This window comes from Macaca fascicularis, chromosome 2, assembly GCF_037993035.2.
Source record: "Macaca fascicularis isolate 582-1 chromosome 2, T2T-MFA8v1.1".
NCBI lineage: Eukaryota > Metazoa > Chordata > Mammalia > Primates > Cercopithecidae > Macaca > Macaca fascicularis.
Genome location: NC_088376.1, coordinates 120,509,525 through 120,523,592, shown reverse-complemented (window position 1 = coordinate 120,523,592; position 14,068 = coordinate 120,509,525). Strand labels below are relative to the sequence as shown.

Genomic DNA, 14,068 nt, shown 5'->3' with positions numbered 1-14,068 from the left:
TTTTACCCCCACAAGGCTAGATTTTCTTTGTTTTTAAAGGCAAATGGGATACCTATGAAAGTGTCAGAAGACACGGAAGTTTTGATACCTTTTCACTTTTTTGAACATTTTAAAATGCTTTCTCTTTGAGCAGCTAGAAAAATTTGTGCTAAAAATTAAATGAACAATGTAATTATGTAATGGCTTCTCTGAAGCTACGGAACAGACTAAATCCATTTGGTAAACAAGTGTCTGTTGATTTTTTAAATTTAAGCATGGATTTCTTTTCACATGTATTTTTCATTTCAGATAGGTGCTTTCTATTTAAACCTTGGAGGTGCTCCAGAGGGGCCAGCAGGCACAGGAAAAACTGAAACCACCAAGGACTTGGCTAAAGCTCTTGCTGTGCAGTGTGTGGTGTTCAACTGTTCTGATGGGCTAGATTATCTAGCAATGGGAAAGGTAGTTAAATTGCTGAATCAATAATCTAGGTCTAATTGGATAAATGGAAGCAAACTCATTTTTAAACCTATGAATGTGGTTTGAATATTATTTGGACTTGCATTTTAGGAGTGAAGACATTGTTTTTATCCTTGAAACTTTTACTGAATTTAACTTTCAATTCTGACTTAAAGTGTTAGATATTTGTTTTAAGAGATGATATCCTTTCCTGAGAAAAAGTTCACTTTCCTTTTTTCTTTGTCCTTAGTTTTTTAAAGGATTGGCTTCTTCTGGTGCTTGGGCTTGCTTTGATGAATTCAATCGAATTGAGTTGGAAGTGTTGTCAGTGGTAGCTCAACAGATCCTTTGCATTCAGAGAGCCATTCAACAGAAGTTGGATGTGTTTGTTTTTGAAGGGACAGAACTTAAGCTCAATCCGAATTGCTTTGTAGCTATTACCATGAATCCTGGTTATGCAGGACGCTCTGAATTGCCGGACAATCTTAAGGTAATATCATTCATTCATTCATTTATGTATGTATGTATGTATGTATGTATGTATGTATGTATATTTTTGAGCCAGAGTCTCGCTCTGTTGCCCAAGCTGGAGTGCAGTGGCATGATCTCAGCTCACTGCAACCTCCATCTCTCGGGTTCAAGTGATTCTCTTGCCTCAGCCTCCCGAGTAGCTGGGACTAGAGGCTCATGCCACCACGCCTGGCTAATTTTTTGTACTTTTAGTAGAGACGGGGTTTCACCGTGGTAGCCAGGATGGTCTGGATCTCCTGACCTCGTGATTCACCTGCCTCAGCCTCCCAAAGTGCTGGGATTACAGACGTCAGCCACTGTACCCCAGCCAATATTTTTTAAGAGAGTAAGTTTGTGAATTAAAAAAAAACCAGCATAATCCATTCAAAATGATATTTTTTTCATAACATTGTAATTTCCCTCCCAAAACTTATTTAGACATCCAAAAAAATACTAACTGCATAAAAATATTAAAAGTACTACCAAAAAAAATTATAGTTTAGAAAAAGGTGCTGCATTTGGAGAATAAACTTGACAACACCACACCTTGAATGCTTATGCTCAGCTTAAAAACAGCTTCATTTATGTAAGTGATATATTTCATTTATTTTATACTTCAGGTTCTTTTTAGAACAGTGGCTATGATGGTTCCAAACTATGCCCTTATAGCAGAAATATCTCTCTACTCCTACGGATTTTTGAATGCAAAACCTCTGTCTGTGAAAATAGTAATGACCTATAGGCTTTGCTCAGAGCAGCTCTCATCACAATTTCATTATGACTATGGAATGCGAGCAGTAAAAGCCGTTTTAGTGGCTGCTGGCAATCTAAAACTAAAATACCCGAATGAAAATGAAGATATACTTGTAAGTATTAGATATAAGCATTGTGAAAGTTTCAGTAGAAAGATAATTTTCTTTAGTGAGGTTAATCAGGAACTACAAATAGGCACTTGAGAGGGTGTGCTTTGTCTTTTCATATGAGGTCGAAATGGTAGTTTTTTGGGTTATGTTATTGTTATACTTCATATGAATATGAAGACTTTTTGGCTCGATAAGCATAGTATTGGCTTTTTATTATAGGGATTCCATAAAGCAATGTAAAATAAACTTTGACTTTTGGCTGGGGGGTGCGGTGGGTCGGGTCGGGGCGGGGTGGGAGAAGTGGGGTTGCAAATGCTGGCAACTAACTTACATTGCACTTTTTGGGTAATTTTAGCTTCTTCGATCAATTAAAGATGTAAATGAACCAAAGTTTTTATCACATGATATACCTTTATTTAATGGAATAACTAGTGACTTATTTCCTGGTATTAAACTTCCTGAAGCTGACTATCATGTAAGTAAAGACATGAGAAAGACTTATTCGGCATTATTCGTCTGATGACTCAATTGTTTACCAAGATTTATTAAATGAGTGAAATTATTCTGTTTTGAGGAAAATCCCCTATTTTGACCACTTATTGTTAATAACAATAAGTAAATTTGGGTACCTTCTATTATATGATACCAAAGTTAACCTGTCAAGATGTAGGTTAAACAGGCCAGGCACAATGGTTCACACCTGTAATCCCAGCACTTTGGAAGGCCAAGATGGGTAGATCACCTGAGGTCAGGAGTTTGAGACCAACCTGGCCAATATTGCAAAACTCCGTCTCCACTAAAAATACAAAAAATTAGTCAGGCATGGTGGTGTCCCACCACTGCACTCCAGCCTGGTCCACAGAGTGACTTTTTCTCACACACAAAAAATAAGTATTTATTATTATTATTATTATTATTATTATTATTGAGACAGAGTTTCGCTCTTTTTGCCCAGGCTGGAATGCAATGGTGCAATCTTGGTTTGCTGCAAGCTCTGCCTCCCGGGTTCAACCAATTCTCCTGCCTCAGCCTCCTGAGTAGCTGGAACTATAGGCAAGCACCACCATGCCCAGCTTTAATTTTGTATTTTTAGTAGAGATGGGGTTTCTCCATGTTGGTCTGGCTGGTCTTGAACTCCCAGCCTCAGGTGATTCATCCAGCTCAGCCTCCCAAAGTGCTGGGATCACAGGCTTGAGCCATTGTGCCTGGCTGAGAAAAAAGATTTTATTTTCTATCTTGTGATTTAAGATACTAGTATGTGTACTGTAATAGTATATTACACTATTGGGTAATATATAGTATTGCATACTAAATACTATTGTGTATTATATTAGGTAGAAATGAAAGTAGTAAAACGTCCTGTAGGTAACATAATAAAGCTTTATTTCTCAAATTTAGGTAGTACACTCACTTTATTTTTAAAGGAAACAGTCCTAACACAAACACACACACACAGTAACTGGGTAGTGATGGATATGTTAGATTGTGGTAATCATTGTATAATGTATATGTTTGTCAAATCATCATGTTGCACCTTGAATGTATACAATTTTTATTTGTCAATTAAAAATTAAAAATAACAAAAAGACACAAACCACTCACATTTCCAACTTCATGTAATTTATACATATTATAATGAAGCCTAAATATGTATATACTCATCTGCTGCTTATGGCTGTTATAGAAAACCAAAATACAATTTAAAATTAATTACAGGCCAGGCGTGGCGGCTCACACCTATAATCCCAGCACTTTGGGAGGCCAAGGCAAGTGGATCACCTGGGGTCAGGAGTTCGAGACCAGCCTGGCCAACATGGTGAAACCCTGTCTCTACTAAAAATACAAAAATTAGCTGGGCATGGTGGTGCATGCCTGTAGTCCCAGCTTCTTGGAAGGCTGAGACAGGAGAATTGCTTGAACCCGGGAGGCGGAGGTTGCAGTGAGCCGAGATCACACCATTATATTCCAGTCTGGGTGACAGAGCAAGACTCCATCTTAAACTAGAAATAACAAAATAACATTACAAACAAAACAATCTCAAACTGAATTTGATATGTGGTTGAAACTAATTTGTCACTTTACGGGAACTTCTATTGTGAAATATACAGTGAAGATTCTCTTGAGTTCAGCATTCATAAACCACCTTTTGCCAAGTGATGATTCAATTCTTCCACATCTTCTCTTTACTGATAGGACTGCAACATCTTTTTGTTTGAGCTGTCAAATCATTAAGACATCACTTAACTTAAAGCTATCTTTATTTTTTTTGTCTGTTTTTTAAATTCTTATGCTCAAATACTAATATGCATTTTATGGCAGGTTAAGGTGACTATCAAGATGATTCAGGATGTGCTAGTATGATTTTTAAACACCAGAATGAAAACACAAAATTTTAATATTTTCTTGAAGAACTCTTATATACTCTTATGAATACAGCAATGAATCCATAGATTCCAGTTGGAAAAATAGTGCTAAATTGCCTTCTTGCTTTTTAATGTGTTCTATATTTATTTTACTGACTTTTAGGTTTCAAAAAATGTTTGTCACTCCATTTTATCTTCTCTATTGGCTTTATAGTTTTACCTTAGTGGTCACTCCACAGATTGCAGTATATATCCTTGGCTTATTACAACTTTACAGTTAGTATTTTACCAGTTAACAAAAAATATAAGCACCTTAAATAGTATAGTTTCATTATCCACTTACTCCTGCCCATTATGCTATTGTTGTCATATATTTTACTTCTATATATTCTGTAAACACCACAATACATTGTTGTTGTTTTCTACTTTAAGTATTAGTATTTGGGGGGAAAAAAAAGCCTTTTACGCTTTTCTAGTGCTTTTATTCTTTCCAGCAGATAGATGTTTTCATTTGGGGTCTTTTATCTTTAACCTAAAAAACATCCTGTAGTATTTGTGTGTATGTGAGTCTTCTGGCAACAAATTCTCTCACCTTTCGTCTGTCTGAAATGTCTTTATTTAATCTTTATTTTTGAAGAATATTTTCACGGGTATGGAATTCTAGATTGTCAAGGCATCTCTTCCCCAGCCTGCCCCGCCCCCAGCATTTAAAGATGTTACTTCATTGACTTCTGCCATTCAGTGTTGTGCTTAGAAGTCCGGCATTTTTCTTATTTATGCTCCTCTGGTTGTTTTAATATTCTTTTTTTTTTTTTTTTTTTTTTGGTTTTGAGCAGTTTGACTATGTGCCAAGTTTTGTTTTGTACTTTATTGCCTAGGATTTGCTATACTCTTTGAATCTGTGTGTTGATGTGTTTTGTCAGAAAATTTTCTTTTCTTTTTTTTGAGACAAGGTCTCACTTTCACCCAGGCTGGAGTGCAGTGGTATGATCAAAGCTCACTGCATTGTCAACCTCCTAGGTTTAAGAAATTCTCCCACCTCAGCCTCCCAAGTAGCTGGGACTACAGGTGCGTGCCACCACACCCAGCTAATTATTTTATTTTTCATAGAGACAATGTCTCACTTTGTTGCCCAGGTTGGTATCAAGCTCTGGGCTCCAGCAGTCTTCCTGGCTCGGTCTCCTAAAGAGTTGTGATTACAGGCATGAGCCACTGTACTCGGCCAGAAAATTATCAGTAATTATCTTTTTATGTCCTAATTTTTTCTCCTTTCTCCTTCCAGAACTTCAGTGACATGTATATTAGACCATTTTATATAGTTTCACGTGTCTCTCATGGCTCTTTTTTTTTTTTCTTTTGTTTTTCATTACTTTGTCTCTGTACTTTAGTTTGAATACTTACTAATTGACCTATCTTCAAGGTTAGTGGTTCTTTCTTTGGCTTTGTCCAGTTTGCTGATAAGCCCATTCAATGAATTCTTAATTTCACATATTTTGATTTTTTTAGTTCTAGTGTGTCCAATTGGTTCTTTTTAGAGATTCCTTTTTTCTGCTAAAATTCTATATTTTTTCCTCTATTTTTTCTATCTTATAATCTATTCTTTTTTATACTTTGTAAATGTATTGTCAAATTATTATCTGTTAATTATGACATCTGGGTCATCTATAAGTTTGTTTTGTTTGTTTTTTCTCTTGGTCATCAGCTACGTCTCATGACTTTGTTATTTTTTTGGTTCTGTTTTGAAGTGACTATTTGGAGTCAGGGTCTTGCTCTGTTACCCAGGCTGGAGTACAGCAGTGCAATCACGGCTCACTGCGGCCTCCAACTCCTGGGCTCAAGCAATCCTCCTACATCAGCCTTCTGAGTAGCTGGGACTATAGTCATGTACCACCACACCTGGCTGATTTTTTGTATTTTTAGTAGAGAGGAGGTCTTGTGATGTTACCCAGGCTGGTCTTGAACTCCTAGGCTCAAGCCATCCACTCACTTTGGCCTCCCAAAGTGCTGGGGATTACAGTCTTAAGCCACTGCTCCAGGCCTATTTATTTATTTATTTTTAAAGGAATTTCAACTTTTAAATTCAAGGGGTACATGCCCAGGTTTGTTTCATGGGCATAATCATGATGCTGAAGTTTGAGGTATTATTGATCCCATCATGCAGGTACTGAGCATAGTACCCAATAGTTAGTTTTTCCCTCTCTCTTCCCCTTAGTAGTCCCCAGTGTCTGTTGTTGCCATTATTATGCTCATGAGTACCCAATGTTTGCCTACCACTTATAAGTAAGAACATGCAGTATTTGGTTTCCTGTTCCTGTGTGAATTTGCTTAGGAGAGTAACCTCCAGCTGTATCCATGTTGCTGCAAAGGACATGATTTTGTTCTTTTTTATGGCTGCATAGTATTCCATGGTATATATGTACATTTGCTTTATTCATTCTACTGTTGATGGGCACCTAGGTTGATTCCATGTTTTTGCTGTTGTGAATAGTGCTGTGGTAAACATAATGCATGCATGTGTCTCTTTGGTAGAACAATTTATTTTCTTTTGGATATATACCCAGTAATGGGATTGCTGGATCAAACAGTAGTTCTGTTTTAGTGTTTTGAGAAATCTCTAAACTGCTTTCCATGGTGGCTGAACTAATTTGCATTCCTGCAAACAACATATGAGCATTCCCTTTTCTCTGCAGCCTTGCCAGCATCTGTTGTTCTTAACTTTTTAGTAATAGCCATTCTGACTGGTATGAGATAGTATCTCATTGTACTTTTGATTTGCATTTCTCTAACGGTTAGTGATGTTGAACATTTTTTCATATATTTGTTGGCTGCTTGCATGTCTTTTGAGAAGTGTCTGTTCATATCTTTTGCCCATTTTTAAATGTTTTTTCCCCCTGTTCAATTGTTTAAGTTCTTATCAATTCTGGATATTAGACGTTTGCTGGATGCATAATTTGTGAGTATTTTCTCCCATTCTGTAGGTTGTATGTTTTTTCTGTTGATAGTTTATTTTGCCATGCAGAAGCTCTCTAGTTTAAATAGGTCCCACTTGTCAATTTTTGTTTTTGTAGCAATTGCTTTTGAGGACTTAGTCATAAATCCCTTCCCAAGGCCAATGTCCAGAATGGTGATTCCTAGGTTTTCTTCTAGGATTCTTATAGTTTGAGATCTTAACTTTTCAATCCATATTAATTTTTGTATATGGTGAAAGGTAGGGATCCAATAATTCTTCTATATGTGGCTAGCAAGCCATCTTAGCACTATCGATTGAATAGGGAGTCTTTTCTCCATTGCTTTTGTCCACTTTGTTGAAGATCAGGTGGTTGTAGGTGTGCAGCTTTATTTCTGGGTTCTCTAGTCATTCTGTTGGTCTGTGTCACTCTTTTTGTACCAGCACCATACAGTTTTAGTTACTGTAATCTTATAGTTTGAAGTTGGGTAAGGTGATTCCTCTGGCTTTGTTCTTTTTGCTTAGAATTGCTTTGGCTATTCAGGCTCTTTTTGGGTTCCATCTGAATTTTAGAATAATTTTTTTATAGTTCTGTGAAAACTAATCATGGTAGCTTGATAGGAATAGCAATGAATCCGTAGATTGCATTGGGCAGTATGGCCATTTTAATAATATTGATTCTTCCAATCCATGAGCATGGGATGTTTTTCCATTTGTGTCATCTGTGATTTCTTTCAGCAGTGTTTTGTAGTCCTCCTTGTAGAGATCTTCACCTCTTTGGTTACACATATTCCTAGGGTGTGTGCATGTATGTGTGTGTGTATGTCTATTGTAAATGGAGTTGCTTTCCTTTTTTGTTTTTTTTTTTTCTGATAAAGAGTCTCTGTTGCCCAGACTGGAGTGCAGTGGTGCAACCTCTGCTTACTGCAGCCTCCCAGTAGCTGGGATTACAGGTGCATGCCACTACCGCCCAGCTAATTTTGTATTTTTAATAGAGATGGGGTTTCACCATGTTGGCCAGGCTGGTCTTGAACTTCTGACCTCAAATGATCCACCTGCCTCGGCCTCCCAAAGTGCTGTGATTACAGACATGAGCCACCACACCCGGCCAGATTGCATTCTTGATTTGACTTTCAGCTTGAATGCTATTGGTGTGTGGAAATGCTACTGATTTTTGTATATTGGTTTTGTTCCTGAAACTTTACCAAAGTCATTTATCAGTTTCAGGAGCCTCTTGGCAGAGTCTTTAGGGTTTTCTAGGCATAGAATCATATTGTCAGAGAAGACAGATAGTTTGACTTCTTTTTCTATTTGAATGCCTTTTATTTCTTTCTCTTGCCTGATTGTTCTGGCTAGCACTTCCAACTTTAAGTTTTGATTGTATGTTAAACATTGTGTATAACATAATTATACAGGCTAAGGTGTTTGTTTGTTTGTTGTTTTTTGTTTTTTTGAGACGGAGTTTCGCTCTTGTTGCCCAAGCTGGAATACAGTGGCGTAGTCTTGGCTCACTGCAAGCTCCACCTCCTGGGTTTAAGCGATTCTCCTGCCTCAGCCTATTGAGTAGCTGGGATTACAGGCGCCCGCCACCGTGCCCGGATAATTTTTTGTATGTTTAGTAGAGACAGGGTTTTGCCGTCTTGGGCAGGCTGGTCATGAACTCCTGACCTCAGGTGATCTGCCCACCTTGGCCTCCCAAAGTGCTGGGATTACAGATGTGAGCCACCGTACCTGGCCAGGTGGTATAATTTTCCTGCAGAAAAATCATGGTTTTTTCCCCCCTATTTCAGGTAGCTAGGTTGCATTGCTAATCAGTTCAATTGAGAGTTGACCTAAGTCAGAGTTTTGTTACAGCATTATTGAGCTGTAGTTTACTTCTGGTTTCAAATGTCTTCAGAGTAAGAGTTGTCCTGCCATGTGATTGGCCCTTCCCTGTAGTAGGATTTTGGGATCTAAGCATTCTGAAACTAAAGACATCTCTCTGTGTGTCTTTCCAGCTGAGCCCTTGGTCTCTTGTGGCACTACATGCTGAGCAAAAGCATGGATAGTGGGGAGAACCAGCTTGGCATTTGGGCTCCTCCAAATTCAAACATGTCACATAAGCCCACACAACCATTAAAATCTCTATTGGTTTCTTCTTACTTTGGCTATGTCCTTCTGTCTATAGCAGGCCCAATCCAGTATCTACCATGTCCAGACTTAGAAAATGTCCCTGGGGTGAAAACAGCTGTTGCTTTGTGCTTACCTAGGAAAGGTTCATCATCCCTTTCTGCAACTGAGTTCTTTTATATTTATTTGCATCCAAAGTACTTCTGTGTGTTTAAATTTTTTATAATTTTAAAAACTTACGGCCGGGCGCGGTGGCTCAAGCCTGTAATCCCAGCACTTTGGGAGGCCGAGGCGGGTGGATCACGAGGTCAGGAGATCCAGACTATCCTGGCTAACATGGTGAAACCCCGTCTCTACTAAAAATACAAAAAACTAGCCGGGCGTGGTGGCGGGCGCCTGTAGTCTCAGCTACTTGGGAGGCTGAGGCGGGAGAATGGCGTGAACCCGGGAGGCGGAGCTTGCAGTGAGCCGAGATCACGCCACTGCACTCCAGCCTGGGAGACACAGCGAGACTCCGTCTCAAAAAAAAAAAAATAAAAAAATAAAAAAAATAAAAAAATAAAAACTTACTTGTTTATTTCTGGTTACTACAGTGTGAAGGATTGTCTGGCATGTCTTTCTATATCCTAACCAAAAGTGAAATTCTGGGAAACACTATTAAAAGGAGTTGTTTTCATGCAGTATACACCCAGTGCTATGAAGCTATGATCATTCATAACTTATAATAGGGAAGACTAATATATTAAAAGTGTTTTGAGTCTATACGTTTCTCCTCTTGATTTGAAAAAATAATAAAGTTTTAAGAAATAATAAACAAGATTTTTTACTAGTAAATTTAAAATCTACACTTGTAAGACAGTATGACATGATTTATAATATTGTGTGGTAGAAATGCATTACTTTTTTTTTTTTCAGGAATTTTTAGAATGTGCTCATGAAGCCTGCAATGTACATAATCTTCAGCCTGTTAAATTTTTTCTTGAAAAAATAATTCAAACATATGAAATGATGATTGTTAGACATGGGTAAGATTATATATTGCTATAGTTAGATGTTATTTCTTGATTAAACTGTTAAAACAACTAAAATCCATGAACCAAAGACTTGGCAAACTGATTAGGTGAGCTTGAGAGCAACCCCCGCCCACCCCCCAGCCCCTCAGTGGCTTAAAAGGCAAAGGTTTATTTCTCATACTACATGTCCAACAAGGGTTGGTAAGAAGTGCTCATTCAGTGAGCTAGCACTAATAAACACCACCATTTGCATAAAAACATACTCTTCCCTTCCCAGGGAGGCACCTAAAAGTTCTAATCAATAAATGAACCAGACTCAAAGTTCAGGATCCCTAGGTGACAATGCATGATAGCCTTTGTATCATATCTGGAAGCTGTTCCTCTTGATCCAGAGACCTACAACCTAGAAAGACAAGTTATCTTTTCTCCACAAACCCAGTGCACAATAGTGAGCTTACCAGAACAGGATTACCAGAGCAAACACTCTCATTCAGAAATCGAAGAATAGAAGACACAGCCAACACATTCTGTGACAATTCTGAAATCCAGCTGGTCACGTGAGGGTCCCAGTTCTAGAGATGGATTGATTGTGAAACTAATAGAGTTTAAACTTCAGGACCTCTCACTTGTAGGGCCTCATCCAAGGAGCCATAAGCATTTTGTATTTGTGATTTATTATACAGGGTGTCATTAAAGTGGCTATGGGCATTTCGTATTTATAATTATATAAGTAAAAGTTATATATGTTACATAAGTAAAGTTTTTTTTTGTGTGTGTGTGTGTGTATACGTATATTTAAATTTACTTAGCCACCTTTCTTAAAATCTGGATCTGCTTGTGCTTGATTTTTGCTACCTAGGAGGGACTTTCCAGTTTAATTCTTCATGGGCCTTAGTTTAACCTTCTGAGAGATCTTTCCATTTCCATTTTCTTCTCTGGGCACATGTGAAGTAGGCAATAGAGAAAACACTGCTCTTGGGAGCTGAGAAATGTTTTCAGCCTGCTTCCTGCCTGTAGAAAGTTGGGATCTCAATGGTCACAAATTTTTTTAAAGGTAGGGTTACAAAAACATTATGTAAATTTTTAAACAAATACAAAAATAGAGGGAATAGTACAATCAACCCTTATGCATCCAATACCCAAGGATCATTTGAAAAATTATTGATTATGTATTTTTGAGATGTAGTCTGTTGATATTGCCCAGGATGGTCTCAAACTCCAGGGCTCAAGCGATCCTCCCTCCTGAGCCTCCTGAGTAGCTGGGACTACAGGTGCGCACCACCACACCTAGTTCCCAAGGATTATTTAAGTCTTGAACATTCACATGTGTTTTAGACTAGACTCACAGTTTTTTTGGTCAGTAAACTCCCTCAAAGACAATCAGCTTTTTATCTATTTGATTCTAGGCAGCTCCATATTCCTATATCCATAACTACTGCCCTTATTAAGCCATGCCTTTGAAAATTTCCTTGAAGTATCCTTGACCTTATCAGGCTTTATGGAGGGAGCCATAATCTTAGTCTGTTTTTCATGAATCATTTTATCCTCCTGAAATAATGATTACTGGGAATTATATTCTTTTTTTTTTTTTTTTTTTTTGAGGCAGAGTCTTGGTCTATCACCCAGGCTGGAGTGCAGTGGCAAGATCTTGGCTCACTGCAACTTCCACCTCCTGGGTTCAAGTGATTCTCTTGCCTCAACCTCCTGAGTAGCTGGGACTACAGGGGCATGCCATCACACCCAGCTAATTTTGGTAGTTTTAGTAAAGACAGGGTTTTGTCATGTTGGCCAAGCTGGTCTTGAACTCCTGACCTCAAGTGTTCCACCCACCTTGGCCTCCCAATGCTGGGATTACAGGCATGAGCCACCCGGCCCATATTAATTCTTCATGGGTTTTAATAATATGATATAACAACCCTACCCTTGATTTGATCCTTGATGCCAAACTGAGTTTTAATAGATTTTTGTTTAAAGATTTTCTTAATTTTATCTTTTACCAATTGCGAATGAGAATAACTTGATACATTCAATTCTAGAAGTCCCTGAATTTCTGGACTCCCTTTTTCACTCCTGCTTGCAAACTGGCCATGTTTTTTTTCTGGGCTCATTTCTTTGTTATAGTTCTTTTTTAAATGAAACTAGTACCTGCCATTATATACTAATAACATTCTGTTTACTATCTTTTTCACCTGAAATTCTAATTTCCTTAGGTAATTAGCTATCTTCCAGGTAATCTCAAGGAATACATTTACCAAATGTTTCATCATTCATTGCATAACAATAATTGTCCATATCTTAGGTTCTGATAACAGTTAATTTGTCACTCATAACCTGGCCTTTAAGCCAATGCCACAGTAGGTTTTTTAAAATTATTATTATTATGGCAAGAACACCCTCCCCCCTTCTAGGTACCAATTTCTATGGGCGAGGATATTCTGTAAGAACTGTCAACACCTAAATGTTAGTGATTTAAAAAACAAAGATTTATTTCTCATTTATACACAGTAGGTTACGAGGGCAGCCCTGCTCATTATGACCACTCAGGGCCCAGGCTGTTAGAGTAAGCACCACCTCAACATTGTGGGTCACAGCCATGCTAGAGGGAAAAGGGAGCTCTGTGAGGTCTCTAGCTGGCAATTACCTATCCCCGCTTGGAAGTAATGCCCTTCATTTCCATTTATTACTCATTGGTTAGAACTAGTTACCTAGTCTTTCCACAAGAGGGCCAGAAATCCTATGTGCCAGGAGGGAGGAGATCCAGAAGTAGTTGGTAAAGAACACTAACAGTTTTATGGCAAATGAAGACTTTGGGAATATAAATCTTTCCCATTTCACTCCTTAGGGGGCTTCAGGTTTGTTTTTTTTAAGAGTACACAGATATTAAGTTTTCATTGCCATTTGAAGATTCTTTATTACATTCCCTTTTGGAGAAAATATTAGTGTGAAGAATTTGATTTAGAGTCACCAGTTCAGAAATTAAATATGTTTTCTTTATGTCTGAGAAAAATTCATATGCTTTCAAAAATTATAAGTAGTAATTATCACAGGGTAAAGTTTTATATACTGATATAAATTATTTAACTTTTTAAAGAGTCTTATTGTATAATTATTTCTTTTCCTTCATAGATTTATGTTAGTAGGAGAGCCTTTTGCTGCTAAGACAAAAGTTCTGCATGTGCTGGCGGATACGCTAAGTTTAATGAATGAACATGGCTATGGAGAGGAAGAAAAGGTCATTTATAGAACTGTAAACCCCAAATCTATTACTATGGGCCAACTTTTTGGACAGTTTGACCCAGTGTCTCATGAGGTAAACTAAATATAAGTATTCCCAACTCTCTTATGGGAAGTGCGTGTTAAAACAAGAAATGTGAAGTATTTTCATAGTTTCACTCCTAAATCCAATTTTATGAGTCAAGCTTTCTAATTCTTTTTTTCCCCTCAGTGGACTGATGGTATTGTGGCTAACACTTTTAGAGAATTTGCCTTATCAGAAACATCTGACCGGAAATGGGTTGTATTTGATGGTCCTATTGACACTTTGTGGATAGAGAGCATGAACACAGTATTGGATGATAATAAAAAGGTAAATCATGATCAAAAGAGAAGCAGATTCAGCCATGATTAAGCAATTTTATATGTTCAACAATTAATCAACTAGGACTCTATTTAAAATAAAGGATGCAGCAAGTTGAGTAGGTTTATAAATTCTCTTTTCAATGAAAACTGTGCTATAGTAAGTCCTTGGCTTAATTTTTTTTATAGAATGAAAGTATAGTGTATTAAAATTACTGTGTTAGCCAGAAGACATAGTAATCTAGGGTG

At 37.6% G+C, this 14,068-nt stretch overlaps 1 protein-coding gene across 1 annotated transcript in view; it reads left to right on the top strand.

Annotated features, from left to right (window-relative positions):
• DNAH12 (dynein axonemal heavy chain 12) overlaps nt 1–14,068 on the top strand; it is a 238,947-nt gene that overhangs the window by 98,096 nt on the left and 126,783 nt on the right. Inside the window, exons 26-32 of the mRNA XM_015446091.4 lie at nt 289–441; nt 689–928; nt 1,569–1,814; nt 2,167–2,286; nt 10,146–10,255; nt 13,370–13,553; nt 13,689–13,829. Of these exons, the coding sequence (XP_015301577.3) occupies nt 289–441; nt 689–928; nt 1,569–1,814; nt 2,167–2,286; nt 10,146–10,255; nt 13,370–13,553; nt 13,689–13,829 (1,194 nt within the window). The remainder of the gene's footprint in view (nt 1–288; nt 442–688; nt 929–1,568; nt 1,815–2,166; nt 2,287–10,145; nt 10,256–13,369; nt 13,554–13,688; nt 13,830–14,068) is intronic.